The sequence below is a fragment of the Nothobranchius furzeri genome, chromosome 7 (genome assembly GCF_043380555.1).
Source record: "Nothobranchius furzeri strain GRZ-AD chromosome 7, NfurGRZ-RIMD1, whole genome shotgun sequence".
Lineage (NCBI taxonomy): Eukaryota > Metazoa > Chordata > Actinopteri > Cyprinodontiformes > Nothobranchiidae > Nothobranchius > Nothobranchius furzeri.
In genome coordinates, this window is record NC_091747.1 from 58,386,846 (window position 1) to 58,410,908 (window position 24,063).

Genomic DNA, 24,063 nt, shown 5'->3' on the forward strand with positions numbered 1-24,063 from the left:
AACCTCTGCCACAAGCTCCTGCTCCTGCTCCTGCTTCTTCCCCGCCAGCGAGGTGACGTTCCATGTCCCAGAAACCAGTTTCCTTGTCCGGGGATCGGACCGCCAAGGCTCCCGCCTTGGTCTGCCACCCGATCCACATTGCACCGGACCCTTCATGTTCCTCCTGCGGGTGGTGGGTCCACAGTTGGATGAGCCCATGTATCCGGTTCGGGCTGGGCGAAAGCCCGGCCACCAGGCGCTCGCTCACAGGCCCCAACCCCAGGCCTGGCTCCAGGGTGGGACCCCGGTAACCCTCCGAGCCGGGTAATCCGACTCTTTGAATTTACATCCATGAAAGATCCTCTGAACCGTTCTTTGTCTCACCCTTCACCTAAGACCAATTTGTCATGTACCGGTAATTAGCAGTACAGCTAAATTCTCCATTTTCTCACCATCCGAGTTGGTCAGTAGGGTAGAAGTGAGAGGGAATGATGTCTCTGTATCTGGATGAAGGTATTGTTGGAGTAACTGGTTGTGGAATTGGAATCATATTATTTTGCATGGCTTCTGATATTTTGGCATAAGTTTAAATGTCATTAATCATAAATCATTAGCTTCATAAAGTATTAGATTTGCAAAATGATTAAACATTGTGAATTTATTTATATTTTTACATAACATTAATGTAACATTTTGTATAATCACATCAGTTTTATGTGCCAAATTCCAAAGCAAGAAGGTGAATGACTTCCACTGAGTAAAGTTGGGTTAATAATCAGCAAGTTACTGTAAATGTGTGCATCATCTCCATGGTCACGAATACAATCAGTGATAAATGTTTTATCACATAAAGAAGCAGCCTATAAGAATCAGCTGTGATAACATCTCTGAGACAAAATGGGAGTGGGAGGGATGTAAAGAACCACTGGAGTGGAGCAAAGCTGGACTAACCAAACCGTTTAGAGGCGAGCTCCAACATAAACAAGGTTTAAATTACTCAGAGGAGAAGTGATGCTGACACGATGGTCTCTGCTCTCAAGGTTTAGGAGTTCAGGATGGGAGAAGCTGAGGACAGTGTTGCTGTGGTGGGAATCGGGTGCAACTTCCCAGGAGGTGAGAAGAAAAAAAAACATGTGAAACTAAATCTATGGCAGACTTAGAGGGACTTTTATATTTTAAAAAATCTATTATTAATATAAAATAAATATATTTAGGTTCAACATTTTACCAGCATGTTTGTACTTATATAATGTCAGATATAAAACCAATAAATACCCAACTACAGCTAATAAATGCACACAGACATTTTTACAGACAGAAATATCTTTTTAAATGTGCACATTTTTGTATTAAACTGCAAAATCATTTAGATTTCAAAATAAACTAATCAAATGAAATAAAAACCGAAAAGTAACCAGTAACAGAATGCAGTTCTTTTTATCTTTTGTTCTTTCTTTAAATTAACTTTTGATTTCATTATAATCTGCCATCTGATTCAACTGATGACCACTCTGTCTTTTAGAGGTTTATATGTTTCATTTAGGTCAGAATGAAAACACAAGAATTCAATCCTTTAATATGGTTGCCAAACTGAGGTCCTGGTCCCCCAAAGGAGTCCCCACTAGATTGCAGGGGGTTCCATAATTGTCTGTGCTGAGGTTGTGGGGCTTGCAAGATTTTATTTGTAAAAAATATACGTTCATAAATCTCAGTAAAACATGCTACTGAATAATTAGAACTCTGCATGAAAGTTATAACGCTGTATGTCTATATAAATGTGTACATCATCACATTTAATGGGTGTATGAGTGGAGCAGTTGGGGTTGGGAGTCCTGGCTTGTCTCGGACATGGGCAAGGGGGTCCTCAAGGAAAAAGTTTGGGAACCTCTGGCTTTCGAGAATAGGGATGTAGCAGTTACTACAGCGTTCATAAGTAGTTACAAACTTTTACCAGTTTTACAGTTTCTAATCAAACGTGTCCGATGTAAAACTATTAGTTATTAGTTCAAAGACCAATAAATACCCAAATGCATCTAATAATCACACACGAACACTGACTTTTAAAAAGCCCATATTTAGTTTTAAACAGAAAGTGCATTAATGTATTTGGATTTCACAATAAATAAATAAAATACAAATAAAAAACTGTTTGGTTGAAAAACAAACTATTGAAAAATGAATAAATGTTGAATACAGCTGATTTAATTTGATAAACGTATTTAATCAGGTAAATTACAAAATGTTATTAAATGCAATATTTTATAATTATATGGTCTAAAATCAAAATTAAAGACAAATAAAATTTAACTATTACAATAACTAATGAAGGATGAGTAACTTTCCAAAATAATGTATTTATGTTTGAGTAGTCCAATGTGAATACGGACAGTATTTAACCCTGAATGTAATATTAATAAAATATCTTTGTTGCTTTTGTTCTGTGTTGGTTTTCCAGTTCGAATTTTCTGTTGTTTTTTATTTACAGAGCAATAGAGATTGGTTTTTACCTTCTTGCTGACATGTGCTGGCTACAGCTGTTGCCTTCATCAGAGCCAACAGCTTATATTGGTTCAATTTTATAGAATTTTAAATAATCCCAATTTAACCTTTCTTTAAGTTAGCCAGAAACCATGTTCTCTCTCCTGGGAAATCAAAATAGTGATTAAAAGAAAAACTTTTTTAAAAACTCAAATCCAAAGAATACATCATAATTGTTACTATTTAATTATACAACAAAAAGCATCTGTACACATCCCCTGCATTACAACAGGTTTTTTTTATCTGCAGGAGAAGGTCTCGAGCATTTCTGGAAAGTTCTGCTTGAAGGCAGAAACTGTTGTGTTCCGATCCCCAAGGAGAGATTTGACATTTCGAGGTGGTTGGACCCAGATGACTCAAAGCCGGGTAAATCTCGCACAGGCAAGGCCTCGCTCATCAATGGGTATGAAGTCTGTTATTTAACTTAATCCAATCCATTTGTGGTTTTTACGGTTTGATGTTGATACGGCCTGTTGACAGAATATGTCATTTTTTTCCCAGATTTAACGAATTTGACCACAAGTTTTTTGGCATCAGCGACAGCGAAGTAGAACAAATGGATCCCCAACAAAAGCTGCTCCTTCAGTGTGTTTACAGAGCTCTAGAAAATGCTGGACTTCCTTTGGAGAAGGCCAGCGGGACCAGGACCGGAGTCTTTTTTGGTAAATTTGCAAAAATGTATCTTTGCTTTTTTGCTCAGCTTGTCGGTCTAGCCACACTTCATTGGAACCTCCTTCCATGATCTATGGCAGACTTCCCCATTGGCTGACATCCTAGTAGTCCAGTAACAGCGCCCTATTGGTTTAGTAGGCCAGTCACAGCAATTTGTTGGTGGCCGGGCTATAAAAAAGCAAAGGTGATGGTGGCTTGTTTGGGTTTTTCTTTGACTCAAATGCAGATGGAGGTACTTACTTTTTTAGAAAAAGGATGTATTTGCACCACCTTTGATGAATTATGGTGGACTGCCTCGTTGACTGACCTCGGTAGCAGGGAGTACATCACGTTGTTTGTTATCCAGTAGCATGAGGAGACAGTTTGAAAGACAACCGTAGATCCTGCCCCATGACTGAGAGCCGTCAGTGGGACATGGCCAGGCTATATTCACATGAGTAGGATGGCTTGCAGGCTTCCTTTTTATGGCTTTGCATAGAAAATTTAGTTCGTACATGTTTTGAATTTTTAAGCCAAATTTCTGTATCTCCAGGCATAATGAACCGAGATTATGAAACAAATGCTGCACATGTGCACCCCAGTGTGATTAACCACTGGACCGGAACCGGGCTCGCCATGAGCATCGCTGCAAACAGAGTCTCCTACACCTTTAACTTCACAGGACCTTCGCTGTCCGTCGACTGTGCCTGCTCGTCCTCACTTGTTGCCCTTCATCTCGCCTGCCAGTCCATCAAACAAGGTCTACATGGACCCAATTGACTCGTAACAAAGAGACAGCGTTGTGTTTTATCATTTATATGACATTTAAACATTTCATCTCATCAGGAGACTGTGACATGGCTGTTTGTGGAGGTGTTACCTGCATCATTGAGCCAAGGGTGTTTGTAGCACTCAGTAAGGCCAAGATGATCTCACCGGAAGGGACAAGCCAACCGTTTTCCAGTAGAGCCGATGGGTACGGCAGAGGAGAAGGATGTGGGGTGGTTCTCCTCAAACCACTGAGAAACGTAAGAAATATAGAGACTATGTTTTACTAGTTTTTGTTTGATTAAAGATTAAAGATGTGTAGATATCATAAAATATTTTATGTTCATTCGATTCCTTAACTCACAGTACGATTGTAAAACAATTTTTATGGATTTTGGATGTAAATTATTGTAAATGGAAAAATCTGAATATTTTCTCACGTCAAGGTCTCCAATGTAGTCCCATTTATCCCTTTAAAAAAGCAAAAATTGTTGTTTTTTTTTAGCATTTTGCGTAAAAAACAACTTTATCTAATAGCACATTAATTGGTTGAAATTGTCTAAAAACAAAGTGGTCAAATGTCTTTTTATTCATCAGAATAAAAAGTTTTTTAAACATTGTACAAAAAAAAGGGGATGACCAAATCCAAAATAACACCTGGATAAATAATCTGAAGGTTCTAACTTTAAATTGAAAGTTTTTACATTATTTTCTTCTTTAGAAACATTTTGCCAGCTTATCTAATCACTTGACTTTTTATTTATGAGATATTGTTTTATATTGTAGAAACAGATGATTGATTTTACCGTAAATCTATGACTGCATCCATGTTTATGTTCGTATTAAATTTACTTTGCTTAGAAATAGGTAAATACATTTTTGAATATATAGCAGGAAGGTACCAAAAATAAAATCCAAACAATGAAATATGTGTTTTTTCCCCATACTGCAACCAGCCACTAGGGGGCTGTTTATTTTGACACCAACAACATGTTGTATTCCTGGAACCAGTTATAATGAGTCAATGGTTGAGGTTAAAACAAACCAGAAACAAAACTTAATATTGTAAAAAAAGAAGAAACACAAGGCGAAAATATCAGACCTCTTATGGAAACGAGGGGGCGTTTGTTCCTAATAAATGAGAGCAAAATTATAGCAACTGGGTGAATAAAACCTCCCTCCCAAAATTATGAGAATTTTGGAATAATTGTCCAACGTCATATTTCATTATGGCCACGTTCTGATCTCGTTAAAAACTTTCAGGCTCTTCGAGACCATGACCACATTTGGGGCATCATCAGCAAAACCGCAGTAAACCAGGATGGACGTTCCGTCACTCCGATCACCAAACCCTCCATGAGTCAACAAGAGGAGCTGCTGAGAAGAATCTACTCAGACACGGACATCGCTTGCGTCCAGTACATAGAAGCTCATGGAACTGGAACCCCAGCTGGAGATCCAACGGAGGCTGGAAGCATCTCCAATGTTATTGCTAAAGCCAGACCGGCCGGTTCTGGGCCACTGCTGATTGGATCCGTGAAGGGCAACATCGGACACACGGAATCTGCGGCCGGAGTGGCCGGACTCATTAAGGTGCTCCTGATGATGAAGCACAAAACCATCGTCCCATCTGTTTTCTACTCTGAAGAAACTTCCAGCATTGACACCAATGCCTTGAATGTAAGAATTCCATGGAAGACTGAAATATGGGGATCTTCCACAGCCAGAGTCGCGGGGGTAAACAGCTTTGGGTTTGGGGGAACAAATGCACATGCTATAGTCAAACAGCACTTGCAGTCAGATGTTGAGCAGAAAATCGAAGAGAAGAAAACAAAATATTTCGTCATTTCGGCTAATTCCCAAAAATGTCTCACCATGATGATCGAGGATACCATTAAACAGCTGGAGGTAGATGATGAAGTTCATCTGGATTCTCTGTTGTACACATCAGCTTGTCGAAGAAGCCACCAGAAACATAAATACAGGAAAGCCATTTTGGTTTCTTCTATGGGTGATCTTAAGGAGAAGCTACGAGTCGCCGTCGGTAAAACCGTTCACCCAGCTCCCTCTGATTCGAGATTGGTGTTTGTCTTCTGTGGAAATGGCGTCACCTACCACGGCATGTGCAAACAGTTGCTGAGAAATGAACCCGTTTTCAGAGAAAAGATCAAAGAAATTACAGAACTTTTCCTAAATCTGAGCCCTCTGAACATCCTGGACTCACTTGAAAGTGAGTATGAAAGTTGTGGCTTTAAAAACCCAGATGTTGGACAGCCCCTCCTCTTTGCGATCCAGGTCGGCATTAATGCATTACTCCGGCACTGGGGGGTCAAACCCGACGCGGTGCTAGGACACTCTATAGGGGAAGTTGCTGCAGCTCATTGTTCAGGCCTTTTATCTCTCAAAGATGCTGTGAAAATCATTTACTTCCGCAGCTTCCTTCAGGGAAAAGTCACAGGCGGAAAGATGCTTGTGATCAGCAACATAGCCGTATCAGAGGTAGCTTCTCTTCTCCCTAAATACTCTGGAAGACTCGACCTTGCTGCCTTCAACAGCCCACAATCCTGCACCCTCTCAGGTGACGCAGATGCAATTGACAGCCTCCATGAGGAGCTTTCCAACTCTGCTAATGGTCAGAATCTGTTTCTTCATCTGCTCGATGTTCCCGCTGCTTACCACAGTCACATGATGGATCCAATTCTACCCAAAATCAAGGAGATGATCGGCTCCTTGCAGGAGAACAACCTTGACATGGAGCTGTTTTCAACGGTCACAGGGAAGGAAATCCAGCAGGGAGATTTCTGCTCAGGCGAATACTGGGCGAGAAACATTCGTGAGCCAGTTGCTTTTGAGCAGGCTTTGAGGTTGTCAACTAAAGGGAAGAGGGGGGTAGTCTTTTTAGAGATAGGGCCAAGAAAGGCACTGCAGAGAAACATTATGGAAACTCTGGGAAACAACATAGCTGTTGTTGCTTCAGTAGAGCCGCAAAAAGATCACGAGTCCCTTATCTCTGTTGTTTCTAAACTGTTTGAGCTGGGCGTCCAGGTCAACTGGAACAGCTTCTACAGAGGCTACGAGACAATACCACTGTTCTTCCCAACGTACCAGTTTGATTGCCAAAACAGGGACGTCATAATGAAAGCAGCTCAGTACGGTAAATCCAGCACTCATCCCGTGCTCTGCAACATGGGAAGTGAGGGCGATATGTTCAGCTGCAATCTCACATCTGACTCTACCTTCTACCTAAAAGAGCACAAACACAATAATGTACCCATCATCCCTGGTGCCTTCTATGCTGAGCTGGGTTTGGCTGCATTCATGGCCAGCGCAAACCCAAAAGTACCCCTCAGCTCACTTCAGCTCAGTGTCAGTTTTCTCAGTCCTTTTGTTTTAACACAAAATTCTCCTGAGATGAAAGTGCAATTGGAACAAACAGTAGATGGAACTAGTTTCTCTATATTTTCTGCATCTGCTGTGTACGCCTCAGGCTCGGTGGTTTCTAAGAAAGAAAGGATGGTTAAAAATCCGAGCATTTCATTAAGCTCCATCTACAAACGATGCACGTCTGTTGTGAGTTTTGAGGAGTTTTACGGTTACCTCTCTCAAGGAGGCTTCCAGTATGGAGATGTCTTCCAGAATAAGGCAGATGTGCATTATGGGGAAGATCTTAAGGAGGCGATTGCAGTTGTTTCGGTACCAGATGATCTGCAGTCTCATTTGCACGACTACTGCATTCATCCCGTTGTGCTGGATTATTTGATGCAGCTTCTCTCCATTACAGTCAAACACACCTTTGCAGGCAGACCTGGATTTCCCGCCAAAATAGGCACCCTCACAGTGTTTGAACCCTTGGAAAATGAGATGGTTATCTATCTGAGAACGGTTGACATGGGCGTTGATCACTTTGAGGTTTGTGGTTGCTTTGTAGATAAGGAAGGCAGAATTTTGGCCGAGTTGAAGCACGTGATAATCAAGTACCTCGGCAGTCGCTCTCATGTTGTTGACGAGTATTTCTACCACAATAGTTTCACTGTAGTCCCTAAACGCTTCCCCCCTTCACCTCCTCCGAAGACTTTGGTCTTTGCTGACTGTTTGGGGATCTCAAAAGCTCTACGGCAACATTTAGACCCTAAATCTAAGTGTATTTCTTTCACACATGCAAAAGACATCTTAAGCAACGGATTTCCATCTGTTCTGACAAATCTCAAAATCTCAAATGTTAATAAAAACTTTGACGAGGTGTTGTTTTTGTGGGGAAAAGAGAACCTCACGTCACAGGCAGCCGACGTCACCCTGCAGAATCTGGCAAACTGCTGTGAGATTTTCCGCCAAATAGTCCTGGAGATGAAGCGGATCTGCTTCCCCAAAGCAATCCGAGCTGTGACCTATCGATCGTCTGACGTTACTGTAGACCACATAAGTCCTGGTTTTGCTCTTGCTGGTATGATGAGATCACTTGCGGCAGAGTTGCCAGATCTTTCTTTTCAACTGATTGACATAAGTGCAATCTCAAATCAGGACATCACAGCTCTTTCAGATGTCCTGAGATCACATCCCTGCAGCGAGTACCCAGAGCTGGTGGTAAAAGACGGGCTGATCTTGAAACCTTCCATAGTCCGTACCCCGCTGGAAGTCCCTGAGACTAAAGAGGGGAGTTACACCTCTTTAACGTCTAAACCGTGCATCTTCCAGACTAATGATGCACATCAAATTACCCAAGTGAGTGCTCTTCTTTGTGTGGAAGAGGCCCAGACAGTCAGCAACTCATCTGTGGAAATTCAACCCAATGCAATATGTGCTCACTCTGCGGATTACTTCCCCGTCAGTGACTCGGTTCTCAAATTTGGCCCAACTCTGTATTGGAGCAAACACTCATCCCAGAAGCACAGGCTTCTTGCCCTTGACTTTAGTGGTACTGTTACAGCAGTTGGGAAAGATGTCAGAAAGCTCAAAGTTGGGGATCACGTAGCTTCTTGTTATCCAGTTGTGGCTGCTAGTAGGGTTCAAGTGTCAGAGCATGTGTGCTACAGCACCAGGAGGTTCCCATTCCTTCTCAAAACTCCGTGTGTTTCCTTTTTTGTCCTAGCGTGGGAGATCCTCCATCGAGCCTTACCAAGAGCCAAACACGACTTGGGAATCATTTGCACGGAACCTGATTCTGTTCTGGTGAAAGTCTTGGCACTTACCTCTCACAAATCAGGCTGGAATGTGATTTTAGCCACACAGTCTAACAGCTCGTTTGTAGACAGCAGTCAAGTGGATGCATTTGTCATTCTGCCACCATTTGATGAATCCCTCACAGCAAAAGCAAGCAGCTTTCCAGGTGTCCAACACGTTGTAATCGTCTGCGAGTCTCAAAAGCAGCATTTGCTTGTTCAGGATTTGTGCCAAAATGTAAAAGAGACTGTTCACGTACAGGCGATTCAGATGTGGGCCGTTTTGCAAAAAGGGAACCTGAGAGAACGCAGACCACGCATCTATCGTTGGCTGAAATCTCTGAACCTGAGCAGGAAGTTCACTCTCGATAACTTCACCTTTCAGAATGACAAATCTGAACGCGAAAGCCTCAAATCAGAAAAACTACCATCGTATTTCAGTTCAAAGAAGCTGGCGGTGATAGCTCTGGAAAAGAGTGTAAGCGGTATATCTGAAATTCCACTGCTGCCACCAAACAAACAGCTATTTAGAAAGAAATCCGTCTACATTGTAGCTGGTGGTCTGTCTGGTTTGGGTTTCGAGACGGTCAAGTTTATCTCCCAAAGAGGTGGGGAGTATGTCGTTGTTCTCTCCAGGAGCAAACCAACTCCAGATGTGCAGCGAGAACTGCTCACCATTCAGAAACAATGTGGAAACAGCATCACCAGCATGGAGTGCGATGTGTCTGTATTTGAACTTGTGCACAACATGGTCAATGCCATTGAGCATAGGTTCAGTGGCTGTCCAATAAGAGGAGTGTTTCACAGCGCGGTGGTCCTGCACGACGGGCTGATTGAGACCCTGAACAGATCACTTTATGAGAAAGTTTTAAAACCCAAAGTGAATGGCGTCTTGAATTTGCACCGAGTGACTCAGCACTGTGAGTTAGACTACTTTGTGTGCTACTCCTCCATCTCTGCATTCCTAGGAAACGCATCGCAAACAAACTACGCAGCTGCCAACTCCTTCCTTGACCTGTTCTGCCAGTACAGGCGCAGACTTGGACTGCCCGGGCAGTCGATCAGCTGGGGAGCCCTAAATCTCGGTCTGCTGCTGAACAAAGAGCACTTCCTTCGCTTTCTTGAGGCAAAGGGGATGATGGTGTTGGATGTGGCAGAGATTCACAAAAGCTTGGAGCAGTGCCTCATGCTCAACCAGCCCCAACAAGCCGTGTGCAGGTTTCACTTCAGGAACATCAGGTTCAACGTTCTCTCTCAGAACAAAGCCCTTACCTTGCGTCTTAAAGCATTAGTTGACGAGGCCTTCCAAAAATCCAAAGAAACAAATTCTGAGGCTAAGCAAACCGATACTGTTTCACCAAAAGAATACGTCATCTCTGTGCTGAGCGAGACCATCGGCACTGATCAGAGCGATCTCAGTGAGCAGGTTCTGCTGTCGTCTTTAGGGATGGACTCCATGCAGGCCATGACTCTCCAGAATCTCATGTTTCAGGAGAGAGGTGTGAATGTGCCCCTTGTGAAACTGTTGGATCCAAATGCTACGTTATCAACAGTGATTGCTACACTGGGTGAAGCAGATGAGGGGGAGAAGTCTTTCCTGGCAGAAGGCTTGAGTGATCTGTCTACAAGATTGTAAAAAAAGAAGTTAAAGCAACAGTGAACTGAACTTTTTTTTTCTTTTTTTTTTTTAAAAACTAAATATTTGTGCTCACGCCAATCCTTTCTCTCACACTGTGATTAATTTTTCTATATATTTTTTTTCTGTTTTTGATGCATTTATTTTTGTCATGATCCTCGTGCCGAGGTGAGTGCTCCTCCTAAATTAACCATCTTTGAGGTTCTGTGTTCCACAGGTGAGGAGCAGAGGGGCACCAGCTGTGCCAAATCAATCATTAGGAGCTTGGGTTTAAAAGGAGGATGGAGACACCACTCGAAGCCGGATGATTACTCCAGTTTTGGTAACGCCTGCCACTCGTACTTGTTTGCTCCTAGTAGTTTGCCCTCGCGTGTTTGGATTATCTGGATTTTCACTTTGGACTGTCTTTTGGATTACGATTTTGAACTTGCTCCTGAAGCCCTGTCTGTTTGCCCTCCTAGGATTATCACCACTACCTTCACCAGCTCTGCTAAGATCCACGGACCTTCATACCACGGCCCATCCTCCTCCACAGCTCCTGCATCTCCCCTCTCTGCTTCCTCACCTCCCGCCCGGCTGGGTCGCCACACTCGTCCACCTCGGCACCCCACAGCTCGCTGAGCTAAGGACTCTGAACTATCGGCCACGGCATCATTCACTGGATTTCAGTGCTCCTTTAGTTCCCGTTTGTTAATAAAAGTCTTTAATTTCTTACCTCCTGACTCCCGTGCTGATTCTGCATGTCTTGGGTTAGACACCTTCCACAAGTCATGACAATTTTCTTCATTTTAATCATTTTATGGAAACTCCATCCTAGTTTTGAAAGATGACGAATTAAGGCATTAAACACAGTCAACACATTCTCACTCCCAGCGCGTCAAAAACAAACGCTTGGTCAGCCACCCTCCGGTCAGACCCCTGACGCCAAAAGTGCCCTTTTTCGTCACTTATGTGCGAAAAGGGGTTTTCCCGTTTTCTGATTGCAGATCCCAATGCAGCGTTACGCTGACGCGATGGGATGTCCGCAGCCGGGGCACCAAACAAGCTCATTGTACCTCACCCTAACCTTATCCTCTTATTTAACCTTCCCCTCACCCATATCCTAACCTTAACCATCTTGCTAGCTAACACGTTAGTGATGTGTCGGTCGCTCTAAGAGCCGGCTCTTTGAAGTGAACGGCGGGAGCCGCCTTGTCATTGGTCGAATTTGGACCGAGGCAACGCGAGGGGGAGGTTTCAACTACCAAGGTGGAGGTTAAAGGTAGAGGGTATTTGTAACCTCCCCCTCGCCAGATGGTATGTTCTAACGTTCCCCTTGGGCGGCAAATACGAAAATTCACAGTCAGACTCTGACGGTCAGAGTCAGAATGCATGGGAAACAAACGCTTGATCACAGTGAGAGTAACGTTTTAGGTAGTAAGATGGTTAAGGTTAGGGTGAGGTACAACAAGCTGGTTCGGTGCCTCATCAGCGGACATCCCATCGCGTCAGTTTTACACTGCTTTGGGATCTGCAGTCAGAAAACGGAAAAACCTCTTTTCGCACATAAGTAACGAAAAAGGGCATTTTTGGCATCAGGGGTCTGACGCAGAGGGTGGCTGACCAAGCGTTTGTTTTTGACGCGTTGGGAGTGAGAATGTTCAAAATGTTCAAAAAGTGGCTTCAAAAGTAGCCATAAAATGGGATTTTTTTTATGTTTTTAATTTATAGATGTGCTTTTTCTAGTCAAGCCCAGATATGTGGTAGTTACATGTTTATTGTTCATCTTATCAGCTTGTATTGACTTAGTTATCTCTTACAGTCAAGCATGGCCACTCCTTATCACCGATAAGATATTAATTATCCTGATTATCAGCTTGAAAGTGATGGTGGAAAATATGAAACTGTTTTCTGTCTGTCAGTGACCAATCCGTTTTTCTTTCTGACACACTGATTTATTACAAGTAGAAAAAGAACATCCTCTCTGATTTATATATGTAATTAAATTATGTATAAGACACTGATAAAATAGTAAAATAATGTAATAACTTCCACAAAATGCATGTCTGTATTTTCTAGAATAGCTAATAAACAAATGAGTTTGCAAGTCGTGAATATTTTCCAGTGTTTATGATGCAAGTTTGGCTTTTTTTCATAATTCTGCTTCATTTTTACACAACAAAAGAGAATGCACATAACTGACAATGTTGGTTTATTTACAGATATTCTAAAATGTTATGATACACAGCTTCAAACCAACTTATAATCAGAAACACCATAAACAAATGTTATATTAATAATGCAACAATTACAATTTTATGACTTCAAATATTACAAAAAGCAACACAATCTCTTTTTTTTCATTCTTAAGGACATCAGAAGCATTGAGCATAATAGAGGATACAATACATTCAATTCAATTCAAGTTTATTTATATAGCGCCAAATCACGACAAGAGTCGTCTCAAGGCACTTCACATAATAAACATTCCAATTCACAGTTCATTAAGCCAATCAGAAATAATGTTTCCTATATAAGGAACCCAGCAAATTGCATCAAGTCACTGACTAGTGTCAGTGACTTTACAGCAATCCTCATACTAAGCAAGCATGCAGCGACAGTGGAGAGGAAAACTCCCTTTTAACAGGAAGAAACCTCCAGAGAATCCTGGCTCAGTATAAGCAGCCATCCTCCACGACTCACTGGGGATCGAGAAGACAGAGCAGGCAGACAAAGACACACACACACACACACGCGCGCGCACACACGCACGCACACACACACACACACACACAATTAATGTGTCTATAGTTATATTGTGATGTCTTAGTAAATATTGTATTTGGTGAAAGATAAACTTTATTGTATTTGTTCTAGTGGAGCTATAATTAAACGGATAAACTAGTATTAGCACATCAAAAGTCAATGAAAACAAAAAGTTGCTATCAGGAGAGAGAGAATGTATTAGTGGTTAGCAGCAGTGTGCTAGTACATCTCATTAACAACTCATAATCCAACAATAAGGATTGTCTTTTTTAATGATATTCTGTTATTTGTTAAAAATTTGAATTAATTACTTAAAACATGATCTACTCTAAAATGTATGCACATTAAATTAACCTACACTATTTTCTTAGATGAGATGCAACTACAACACAGTAATGACAATTTACCATTTTGCAGGTGTACACAGAACTCTTAAATGCAAACTTTAATACAACTCAGAAGCATTATCATTGTTGATTACACGGTTTATACGAATAAAGGCTCTTCAAACTTTTATTGTTTAATTGAAAACATCTGATTCTTAATTCTTCATGCATGTTTGTGTTAATTGTTTGCCAATCTTATTTTATGTTTCTGCCAAAGACAACATCGGTGCAACTGTTAACCGTTAAAAACTGGACACACTATTTACATTTATATGACATTCAGATTTTCTTGATACAATTTAGGCCCAAATTTAGTATAATGGTGCATTGGCTCTTTGCTTTTTAAGGGTTTGGAATAAAATCACCCACCATTCAAGACAACTTTGACCAAAGTGACAAGTGTGCTGTTTGGGTCCAGTATTATGACCAAAGGCACATTCACTCCAGTCTCCTGGAAAATCCTGTTCTGCAGAGTCATGGCTAGCATCGAGTCGACTCCAAGTGCACCCAGAGAGGCCTCGTCATCCAGCTCAGCTGCATTTAAGCTCAGTACTTGACTAAAAATTCTCCTCACACTTTCGGGCGTGGAAGAAGAAGGCTGAACTTTGGGTTCTTTGTGTTTTTCGTCTTTGAGCGCTGTTTCCACTAAAGCTGACAGTCGCTCCCTCAGAGATGCGTTTTGGGAAAGTACGTGCACATTGAGGTTTTTGAAGTTGAACTTGCATATTACCTGTTGAGGTCTGTTCATTGATAAACACATTTGAAGTGTCTGGTGGATTTCACGCACACACATGGTCATCATCCCTTTTGCCTCCAAGAACTTTTGAAAGTGGTCCTTGTTCAGCAGCAAACCGACATTTAAAGGACCCCAGTTGATAGACTGTCCCACAAGACCGAGGTTTCTTCGGTAATGACAAAACATGTCCAGGAAAGAATTGGCTGCAGCATAGTTACACTGTGATGCATTGCCTATGACCGACGAGACGGACGAGTAGCAAACAAAAAAGTCAAGTTTCTCCTGAAGGGTTGCAAAGTGGAGATTCAGAGCGCCACTGACTTTGGGTTTCAGCACCTTCCGAAAGAGAGACTCATAAAGAGATTCAATCAGTGCGTCGTGCAGGACTGCAGCACTGTGAAACACACCTTTGATTGGACAAGATGGAAACTTTGCTCCAATTTTGGAGAACGCATCCACCACTTGCACCGACATGGAAACGTCACACTGGATATTCAGGATTTTGACTCCATATTGCTTCTGGAGGAGATCTAGTTCAAGCTGGAGTCTGTCAGAAGGAGCACTTCTTGAGAATATTGCAATATGGCTTCCACCATTTTTGGAAATAAACCTAACGGTCTCAAATCCCAATCCAGACAAGCCTCCTGTTACAACATAAACACATCTCTGCTTAAAAAGCTGCTTGGATCTTGTCAACAACACGTCGTCAGATGGTGGAAAATCAAATCCCTCATGATTGATAACAACCTGCTGCACCGTTGGTGAGGCGAAGTAAGACTCGTGTTCTTTTATGTGATTAAGCTCCCTTCTAAGAGGAAGCGACTCAGCACTGAAGCCCAGTGACTGTAGCCAGGTGTAGACGCTTCTGCTTCGGGCTCGCAGACTGGCTCGCTGGAGAACACGAGCCACATCAAGTTCATGCACAAGAATTTGCTCGCTCTTTAATGCAAACCTGCTTTTGGGAACAGGCGGTGACATGTGACTGCTCCACACAAAAACAGCAGGTTTCACTGAGTCGACACTGTCACACATCAACTCCAGAGAGTGATCGACAGGCGGCAGGAAAACAAAAGCATCGAAATGGGACAGTTCGCTGGTGAGGCGTGCTCGAGATGAAACATTCCAGCCGGACCTGCTGGCTGCGAGTGCAAGAACCTTAGTGAGAACCGAGACTGAGTTTGAGGAGATAATTGCCAGCTTTCTGTGCTGTTTAAGAACTTTGGGCAGCACATTTTGCAAGATCTCCCATGCCAATATGAAGTAGGACACACATGGAGTCTCTCTGAAAATTGGAAGTGTCTTTGTGCCATAGCAGACTGCTTCAGGAATGACAATCTTTGCGGCGGCAGTTACTGGATAACACGAAGCAATGTGGTCTCCCACTTTTAGGTCTTTGACTTGTCTACCAACAGATGTGACAATGCCACTGTAGTCTAAAGCCATGAGGTTGTGATTCTGAGTCACACAGTTGTTCCAGTAAAATGTCTTCCCAAAGCTAAACTGGGAAGTGCTGACAGGGAAATAATCCGAAGAATGAACACACACATTATCTAGTTGGATTTCAACAGATTTTTCTTGAACAGGACTTTCATCTGCGTTACCAACGATGGCAGACAGGTTAGCCATTCTGTATGGGTCAGTAGTTTGAAGGACATAGTCTTTCAGATCCCCCAAATATGTCTCGTTCTTATCCTCCAGTGGAGTCTGTGCTATTCTTGTTGCCGATGCCTGCCCCTTGTTGATCCTGACCTCTTGTTGTTTATTGGTTTTAATTACATGAACCAAGGTACGGATGTCTTCGGCGGTCACGGAAGCGAGATCAATCAGCTGAAAGTGAAGCTCTGCCATCTCGACAGAGCATGCCCTGGTCATGCCCGAGAGCACGAAGCCAGGAGTCACACGGTCAACACTCATTTCTGTCGATTTGTAAGTTATGACCCTGATGGTGCAGGGAAGTTTGCTCCTTTTGACAGCCAAAACGACGTGCCGTAACTTCTCACAGCAAGTCACGAAACACTTCAGAATCATCTCAGATGACAAATGACTGAGGTCATCAACACCCGAAATGAAGAGAACATTGTTCAGGTCATCATTTCGTTCCAGCAAGCTAAACACCAAGTTTTGAACTTGATCCGAAGTCAGCTTCTTTCTGCTCTCTATGAGAACCGACTCAGGAGACAAGTATGGTCTCAGATCTTTAGCAATTCCAAGCTGATCTTCAAAGACAACCGCTTTTATTTTGCAATCTTGAACGTCTCTCCTGTCTGCCAACGCAACTGTTTCACTGTGAAAGAACAACCATTGAGGAGAATCTGAGACACAATCCAAAAATGAAATTCTCACCCCCTTGAGCTCCACAAGAACACTCCCATCTTTGGTGGTGAAACAACCACACACCTCAAGGAACTCTCGTGTCTCCCGACTAGCCCGCAAGTACACGACCATTTCCTGTCTCATGGGTCCGGAGATGCTGATACTTGCTATTCGTGAGGGAAATCCCCGCCTTGCTGACAGTTGTCCCATTGCAACTGCAGCAGTCATTTGCATAAAATAATCCAGAAGCACAGGATGAATGACATACTCATGGAGATTCTTCTGAAGTTCATCGGGGACTCGAACAGTAGTTACAGCTTCCTTGAATTCGCTCCCGAAATACACTTCATTTAGTTTTTGGAAAAGAGGGCCATACTGAAAGCCAGCTTGAGACAGAAGGGAATAAATTTCATCGGTCGCCATGACTAGTTTGCACCTTTGGTAGATGACATCAAGACAAACGGTTGGCTCTTCTAGCAGTGGTGGCTGCTCTGTGAACAAGCCAGAGGCATATGTTGCAACAGGGGACTGTATTTTAAATGAGGCCTCCTTCTCTGATTGTTCTAGCATTACTTTCAACCGTTGGGATTGTGAGTTTAGAACAAGAACACTCTCAAATGTTACACTGAGACTGAGCAGGGATAGAGGTTTCTTTGGCTTCAGATTTGCCACCACTAAGGAAAAAGCTGTCTCAACATAAAACGCGCCTGGCACAATGGGAATGTTGTTGTTTTTATGCTCCCAAAGATATGGCTCAGTCTCCAGTGACAGGTCAAACTCAAATTCTTTCTTATTCTGTCTTACGTGGGTTTCAAACCCGTGCTGAGAACAACGGGATGACTCGCTGCCTCTTCTTAAAGCTTCAAAGTTCACATTCTTCTTTATGCTGTCAAACTGGTAGACTGGAAGAGCTGTTGGCAATGTCTCACCACCCCTGTAGAGCTCCTTCCAGTCTACATCAACTCCAAGTTCAAACAGTTTGGCCAGAGTAGAGAAGATGGTGTCACGGTCTTTCTCAGATCTAACGGAGGAAAGGACTTTCACATCATCTCCAAGAGTCTCACATATGTACCTCTGAAGAGCCCTTCGCGGTCCAATCTCCACAAAGACCACATTTCGTCTTCCGTCTGTGACAGAAGCACGAAGAGCTCGCTCAAGTAAAACTGGCTCCCGGATGTTCTTGGCCCAGTAGGTGCCAGAGATGAAGTCACCATCTGAACACCTTTCGCCAGTCACTGTTGAAAATAGGTCACACTCCAAGTTGTTTGCATCCAAAAGCCCAATGCTTCTCTCAACGTCGTCTAGAATCGGATCCATCATGTGGCTATGATAGGCAGCGGGGACATCCAAGAAATGCAAGAAGAGATTTATGTCTGCAAACAGAAGTGTCAGCCTCTCATGGAGGACATCTATAGCATCTGCATCTCCTGACAAAGTGATGGACTGAGGGCTGTTGTAAGCAGCGACACTGATCTTCCCACAAAAGGCTGGAAGAACTTCCAAGACCTTTTCCACTGCAACGTTGCTGACCACAAGCATTTTCCCTCCCGTGACGTTGCTTTGAAGACTACTGCGGTGGTACAACACTTTCACAGCGTCGTCCAAATGCAAAACACCCGAGCAGTGAGCTGCAGCTACCTCACCAACAGAGTGACCAAGCATAGCGTTGGGTTTCACACCCCAGTGCCTCAGCAGGGTGGCAATGCCAACTTGGATTGCAAAAAGTAGAGGTTGGGCGACATTTGGATGGGTGGAGCAGCTGTCGTCCGTGTCATCAGTTAGCCACTGACTGATGTTGATGTCTTTATAACTCCGAAAAAGCCTTTCAACTTCTCTAACCGTCTCTCTAAAAACAGGAACTTTCGTCATGAGCGGCCTGCACATCCCCTTGTAAGAAACGCCATTCCCACAAAACACAAACACCACTTGAACGTCGGACTTCACTGACTCAAACTTGGTTTTATGTGCCGATCTGAGCTGTTTTTTTAAATCTAATAGGGACGATGCTGAAAACGTCTTCCTAACTTTGTGTTTGCAGTGAGTCCTCCTGCATGCTGAGGTGTAGGAGATGGCCTGCAAATCAGCTGTTTCACTGCTGCAAAGCCTTTGGTGAGTGTCAGTTATCGTTAGGCTCAGTGCTTTTTCAGACATTGCAGACAATACAAAAAGTTTTGGTCCATCTTGTGTGGGAACTATTGTGTGGTTGTGCTCTCTTAAAATCACATGTGCATTTGTTCCCCCAAACCCAAAGCTGTTCACACCCGCTGCCCTTCCCAGTGGTTGAATCACCTCCCATCTCTGAGTTTGGCTTGGAATGTGTAATTTCAGAGCTTTTACATCTATGCTTGAACCATCTTCAGAGTAGAAAACTGAGGGGACGATGGTTTTGTGCTTCATCATCAGGAGTACCTTAATAAGTCCGGCTACTCCAGCTGCAGCTTCCGTGTGTCCGATGTTGCCCTTCACGGATCCAATCAGCAGTGGCCCAGAACCGGCCGGTCTGGCTTTAGCAATAACGTTGGAGATGCTTCCAGCCTCTGTTGGATCTCCAGCTGGGGTTCCAGTTCCATGTGCTTCTATGTACTGGACGCTAGCGATGTCCGTGTCTGAGTAGATTCTTCTCAGCAGCTCCTCTTGTTGACTCATGGAAGGTTTGGTGATTGGAGTGACAGAACGTCCATCTTGGTTGATGGCAGTTTTACAGATGACTCCCCATATTTTGTTGCAATCCTTCATAGCCTTTAGGGGGAAAAAAAATATTAGGACGCTTGCTAATTTTGCATAAACAATTTCCAATTACTCCAGTTACTAGAACTAATGCTCATCTGATGCACATATTTCTAAGTGTCTGAGAAACCAACCACCTATCCGAGAGATTTTTACTTTACCTCATTAACCAGCTGAGTTAAATCTTAGCAGCCAGACTCCTAACCAAATCCAGCAGACGAGCTCACATCACTCCAGGTTTGCAGTCCCTCCACTGGCTCCCGGTAGAATATAGAATACAGTTTAAAGTTTTAGTCCTGACCTATAGAGCTCTTAACAACCAGGCTCCAAGCTACCTATCTGAGCTTTTATCCCCACACACCACCTCTCGGAACCGTAGATCCACATCTGAAAACCTCCTGGCTGTTCCTCGAACCAGACTGAAAACCAAAGGGGACAGGGCCTTTCAGACTATTGCACCCAGACTTTGGAACAGTCTACCTTCAAATCTCCGTCTCTCAAACACTGTAGAGGTCTTTAAAAATCATCTAAAAACTCACCTTTTCATCCAGGCGTTCCCTCCCTAAATGTTTCTAAAAGATGGCTTTGTTCGGGTTCACACCTTCACTTTGTTTTTACTCCTGATTTTATTTACTATTTTATCACTGCTATTGTTTTTCGGATGTTTTTATTGATTAGAGGTATTTGCCCTGATCTTACTCATGTTGTACAGCGTTTTGTGATTAATATCTGCGAAAGGCGCTAAACTTTTACTTACTGTACTTACCTACTTATACATGTTGTCTGTCCTCGTGTGGAGGATCTGCATAATGCAGGTCATCTATACTGCAGGTTTTATTTATTTTATTGCTGCTCTACTCTTATATAATAATTGTTATATTAACCATTGGTAGTAACTTGTTTAAATTGGAAAAAATATATATATATTTATAGTAACCATCAAACTTATATAGCGCTCTTTAGGACACTCAAAGACGCTTCCATGCGCTCTCACATTCACACACTGCTAGTGATGGTAAGCTACTTGTACCCACAGCCGCCCTGGAGCGGTCTGACAGAGGCGATGCTGCCATTTTGGCGCCGTCGGCCCCTCTGACCACCAGCAACATAGGCAAGTTGGGTGAAGTGTCTTGCCAAAGGACACAACAGCAGGATTCCCCTGGCAGGAGCTGGAATCAAACCCACGACCCTCTGATCGTGAGGCAACCCGCTCTACCACCTGAGCTACTGCTGCCCCCTATATTTATATTGTTTAACCTGCCAAGCTTGGATGAACTTTATTGGTTTATTTTCAACTAAGTATTTTTATATTCCTCCCCATTTCAGACCATTTAGCAATAGATGCTTTGTGCAAGTTAGAATAAAACGAGTAACACTTCATATTAAATGCGGTAAACCTAGAGAAAAGCAGCTACCTGTCTGAGAGGTTTCAGGAGTACAATTCCGCAGCCTTCCCCTCTGCCGTATCCATCTGCTCTCGTGGAAAAGGGCTTGCTGGTTCCTTCAGCTGAAATCATCTTCGCTTTGCTGAGAGCCACAAACACTCTTGGCTCGATGATGCAGTTAACTCCTCCACACAGAGCCATCTCGCAGTCTCCTGGTCGCAATATAAAATTATGAAAATATAAAGTAAAAAAAAATCTTGAATCGTCTCAAATTTCTTTAGGAGACCGTCTTTATTTTTCTGGTTTGAAACTTTATTTTAAAGGGTAAAAGCTGAAGTTTAACTTATTTAAGCCTACCAAACACATTCCACAATATATTTAGTACAGTTTGGGCAAAGGCTCTTAAACAAAAGGAAGAATTAATAAAAATAATAAACTAATAATAATAATAATAATAATAGAATCAATGTGTTTATTTAGATAGAAAACATAATAACAAGCAGACTAATCAAAGAAAACTCCCTAAAGAGTTTTTTGAGGAAAAATAAAAACATTTTTGACTAAAGCAACACACTTTTGCCAGTTTTATTTTATTTTTTTGTAATTTTTTTAATCATTATTATTCCACATCTCACCTTGCTTTAAACCCTGACAGGCTACATGTATAGCCACCAAAGAAGAAGAGCAGGCGCTGTCCAGAGCAAAAGAAGGTCCAGTCAGGTTAAAAATGAAGGAGATCCTGTTAGCTGAGATGCTCATGGCGGTCCCGGTGCCGTTGTAGTGAGTTACTGATCCTGGATTGTTGTTCCTGATCATCTCATAGTCTCTGTTCATGAGACCTGCAGCAGCACAGAAAGAAGATACGATGAACAAAATCCAGGATTTCAGCTGGAAATGTAAAAATGTGAGAAGCGTACCGATGTAAACTCCAGTCCTGCTTCCGCTGATAGTCTCCATGGTTACCCCTGCATCCTCCAAAGCCCTGTAGGAGCACTGCAGGAGGAGTTTCTGCTGAGGATCCATGGAGTCTGCCTCCACTTCAGGGATCCCGAAAAACGTGTGATCGAACTCATTAAACCTGGAATGTTAACAACAAACTCATCGCTCAAGTTGAGGAATAAATGAACACGTTCTGTGAACTCACCCTTCTATTAGAGCAGCTTTGGTTGTTTGGGTTTTTCCAGGTTTGTTGGCATCAGCATGGAACCAAAAGCTGGTGTCAAACCTCTCAGCTGGAATATCTAATGCACAGTTCTTTCCCTCCTGCAGAACTTTCCAGAAATTATCCAGCCCTTCACCTAGGATAGAAAAGAATTACGTGAATTATTTATATTGTCTGATACTTTATAGTATAGAAGTCCTCGGAAAAGGCCTACCTCCAGGAAAATTACATCCCATTCCAACAACAGCGATGTCCTCCATCGTTTCTCTGCGTTTCACCAGCTCTTAGTTCAAAACCAAAAGCTGATTTCAGGTCTCTCCATGCTGAAGCTTGACGTCCAAATAAGAACTGAAATTTTTTCAGACTTCTTAAATATCTAAGTCAACAAGAGGACTCTGTTCACCTCCGCGTGTGTCAGCTGGAACTAAATCTCTTAATTATGGGTTATGATGATCCAAGCTCTCTCCTTTCCTGACTGATAGAAACTAAATCCTGTTTATAGTTTAAGGACGATTTTTTTCAGGTAAACAACAGGTGTGTCAAAGGGATGCTTACCGGTATGTCAAATTAAACCTCTGTTCTTTAGTAACAAAAAGCAGCCTTAAAATCTATATATTTATTGTTATTTATCTGGACTTATTTAATATTAATAACTGATTGTGCTGGAACCTAGACACATCTGAGCAAAACAGGCATCTAAAGAGTTGAAGATAATTAAAAAAACACCAATAGGCCTATTTGCAAATAAATTCAGGCTTTCGGGAAATCGTAGGTAGAATTTTTAATGCAGCAAATTTAGGATATATTTTACAAGTTTAAAAAATATCAATAAAACACAATTTAAGAAGAAAAAAACTTAAAATATAGTTTCACTTTTACTAGCAGTTTTGATATTTTTATTCTATAAAAATTATATAATTAAAATATTTTCTAGGAATTTATTTTTGAGAGACTTTCAGCTTTTCTATTTTTAATGTTTAGCCACTAAATATCCAATATGATGTCCTACGAAACTAAAATCATGCTAAAACAAACTCAGATCTCTGGAGTATCCAAACACATCATTTTTATTTTATTTGAAGCAAAACAAAAATGCTATATGTGTGAATAGAAACGTACCCATACACTAAAAACTAACATATTTGCATCCAAATAACTGGGTAATAAAAAAAATTAAGTAAGAAAACATCAAACCACCTCAGAATTGAGCCAAAGAAGAAGTGTTACTTTTATTTTGAAATTCTTGGGTTTGATACTCAGACATGTACCAGAAGATCAAACCTAACTAGTAAATGTGTTAAAATCATTCACAGATTACAAATATCTCCTAATAAATATGACAAAGTCCCTCCTGACTGCCTTAAATGTAAATCAGCAGTACGTACTCAATGTTTGAGAGATCCTAAGGATATGAGCGCTATTTGGTTCTTCTCTGGACTGAGACAGTGTCTCGCTACTGTTGGGATCTACAGACGGTAAACTCAGTACTGGATCGAGACTGTCCTCACTTACGCTGCACGTAGAACATTTTCCTTTCATGGATCAGTGACAAACCTCCATCTAAATCTTCCCAGGATAAATTTATTATGGAGCTTTTCCCTCGCCTCCTCCATTCCACAAAAAGATCTTGGACTCCTTCTCTCTGCTTCACTAAATTTACTTTGGCCTCTGTACTACATAGTAGTACTTTAGACTAACCGTTTCTGTACTGTAACAAATACTTTCTTGTCCAGACCTGTGTGCACGCTGAGCTTTGTTTTACCTGTTTAATTCAAGTTTATTTATAAAGCGCCAAACCACGACAAGCGTCGTCTCAAGGCACTTCACATAATAAACATTTCAATTCACAGTTCATTAAGCCAATCAGAAATAATGTTTCCT

At 42.1% G+C, this 24,063-nt stretch overlaps 2 protein-coding genes across 2 annotated transcripts; one reads left to right on the forward strand and one right to left on the reverse strand.

Annotated features, from left to right (window-relative positions):
- The first annotated feature begins 512 nt into the window (after positions 1 to 512).
- On the forward strand, positions 513 to 12,822 carry fasn2 (fatty acid synthase 2). The gene is made up of 7 exons (XM_015955437.3): positions 513 to 1,092; positions 2,767 to 2,920; positions 3,019 to 3,179; positions 3,722 to 3,928; positions 4,015 to 4,196; positions 5,200 to 11,050; positions 11,190 to 12,822. Exons 1-6 carry the CDS (start codon positions 1,035 to 1,037, stop codon positions 10,726 to 10,728), a joined length of 6,291 nt encoding a protein of 2,096 aa, XP_015810923.3. The 5' UTR covers positions 513 to 1,034; the 3' UTR covers positions 10,729 to 11,050; positions 11,190 to 12,822.
- Positions 12,823 to 13,376: 554 nt separating this feature from the next.
- Positions 13,377 to 23,721, reverse strand: pks1 (polyketide synthase 1). The gene is made up of 7 exons (XM_070553444.1): positions 23,568 to 23,721; positions 22,412 to 22,465; positions 22,165 to 22,318; positions 21,938 to 22,098; positions 21,656 to 21,859; positions 21,051 to 21,232; positions 13,377 to 19,647 (listed from the first exon to the last, which is right to left on the reverse strand). The coding sequence occupies exons 1-7, from the start codon at positions 23,719 to 23,721 to the stop codon at positions 14,221 to 14,223; spliced, it is 6,336 nt and encodes a 2,111-aa protein (XP_070409545.1). The 3' UTR covers positions 13,377 to 14,220.
- Positions 23,722 to 24,063: the final 342 nt, after the last annotated feature.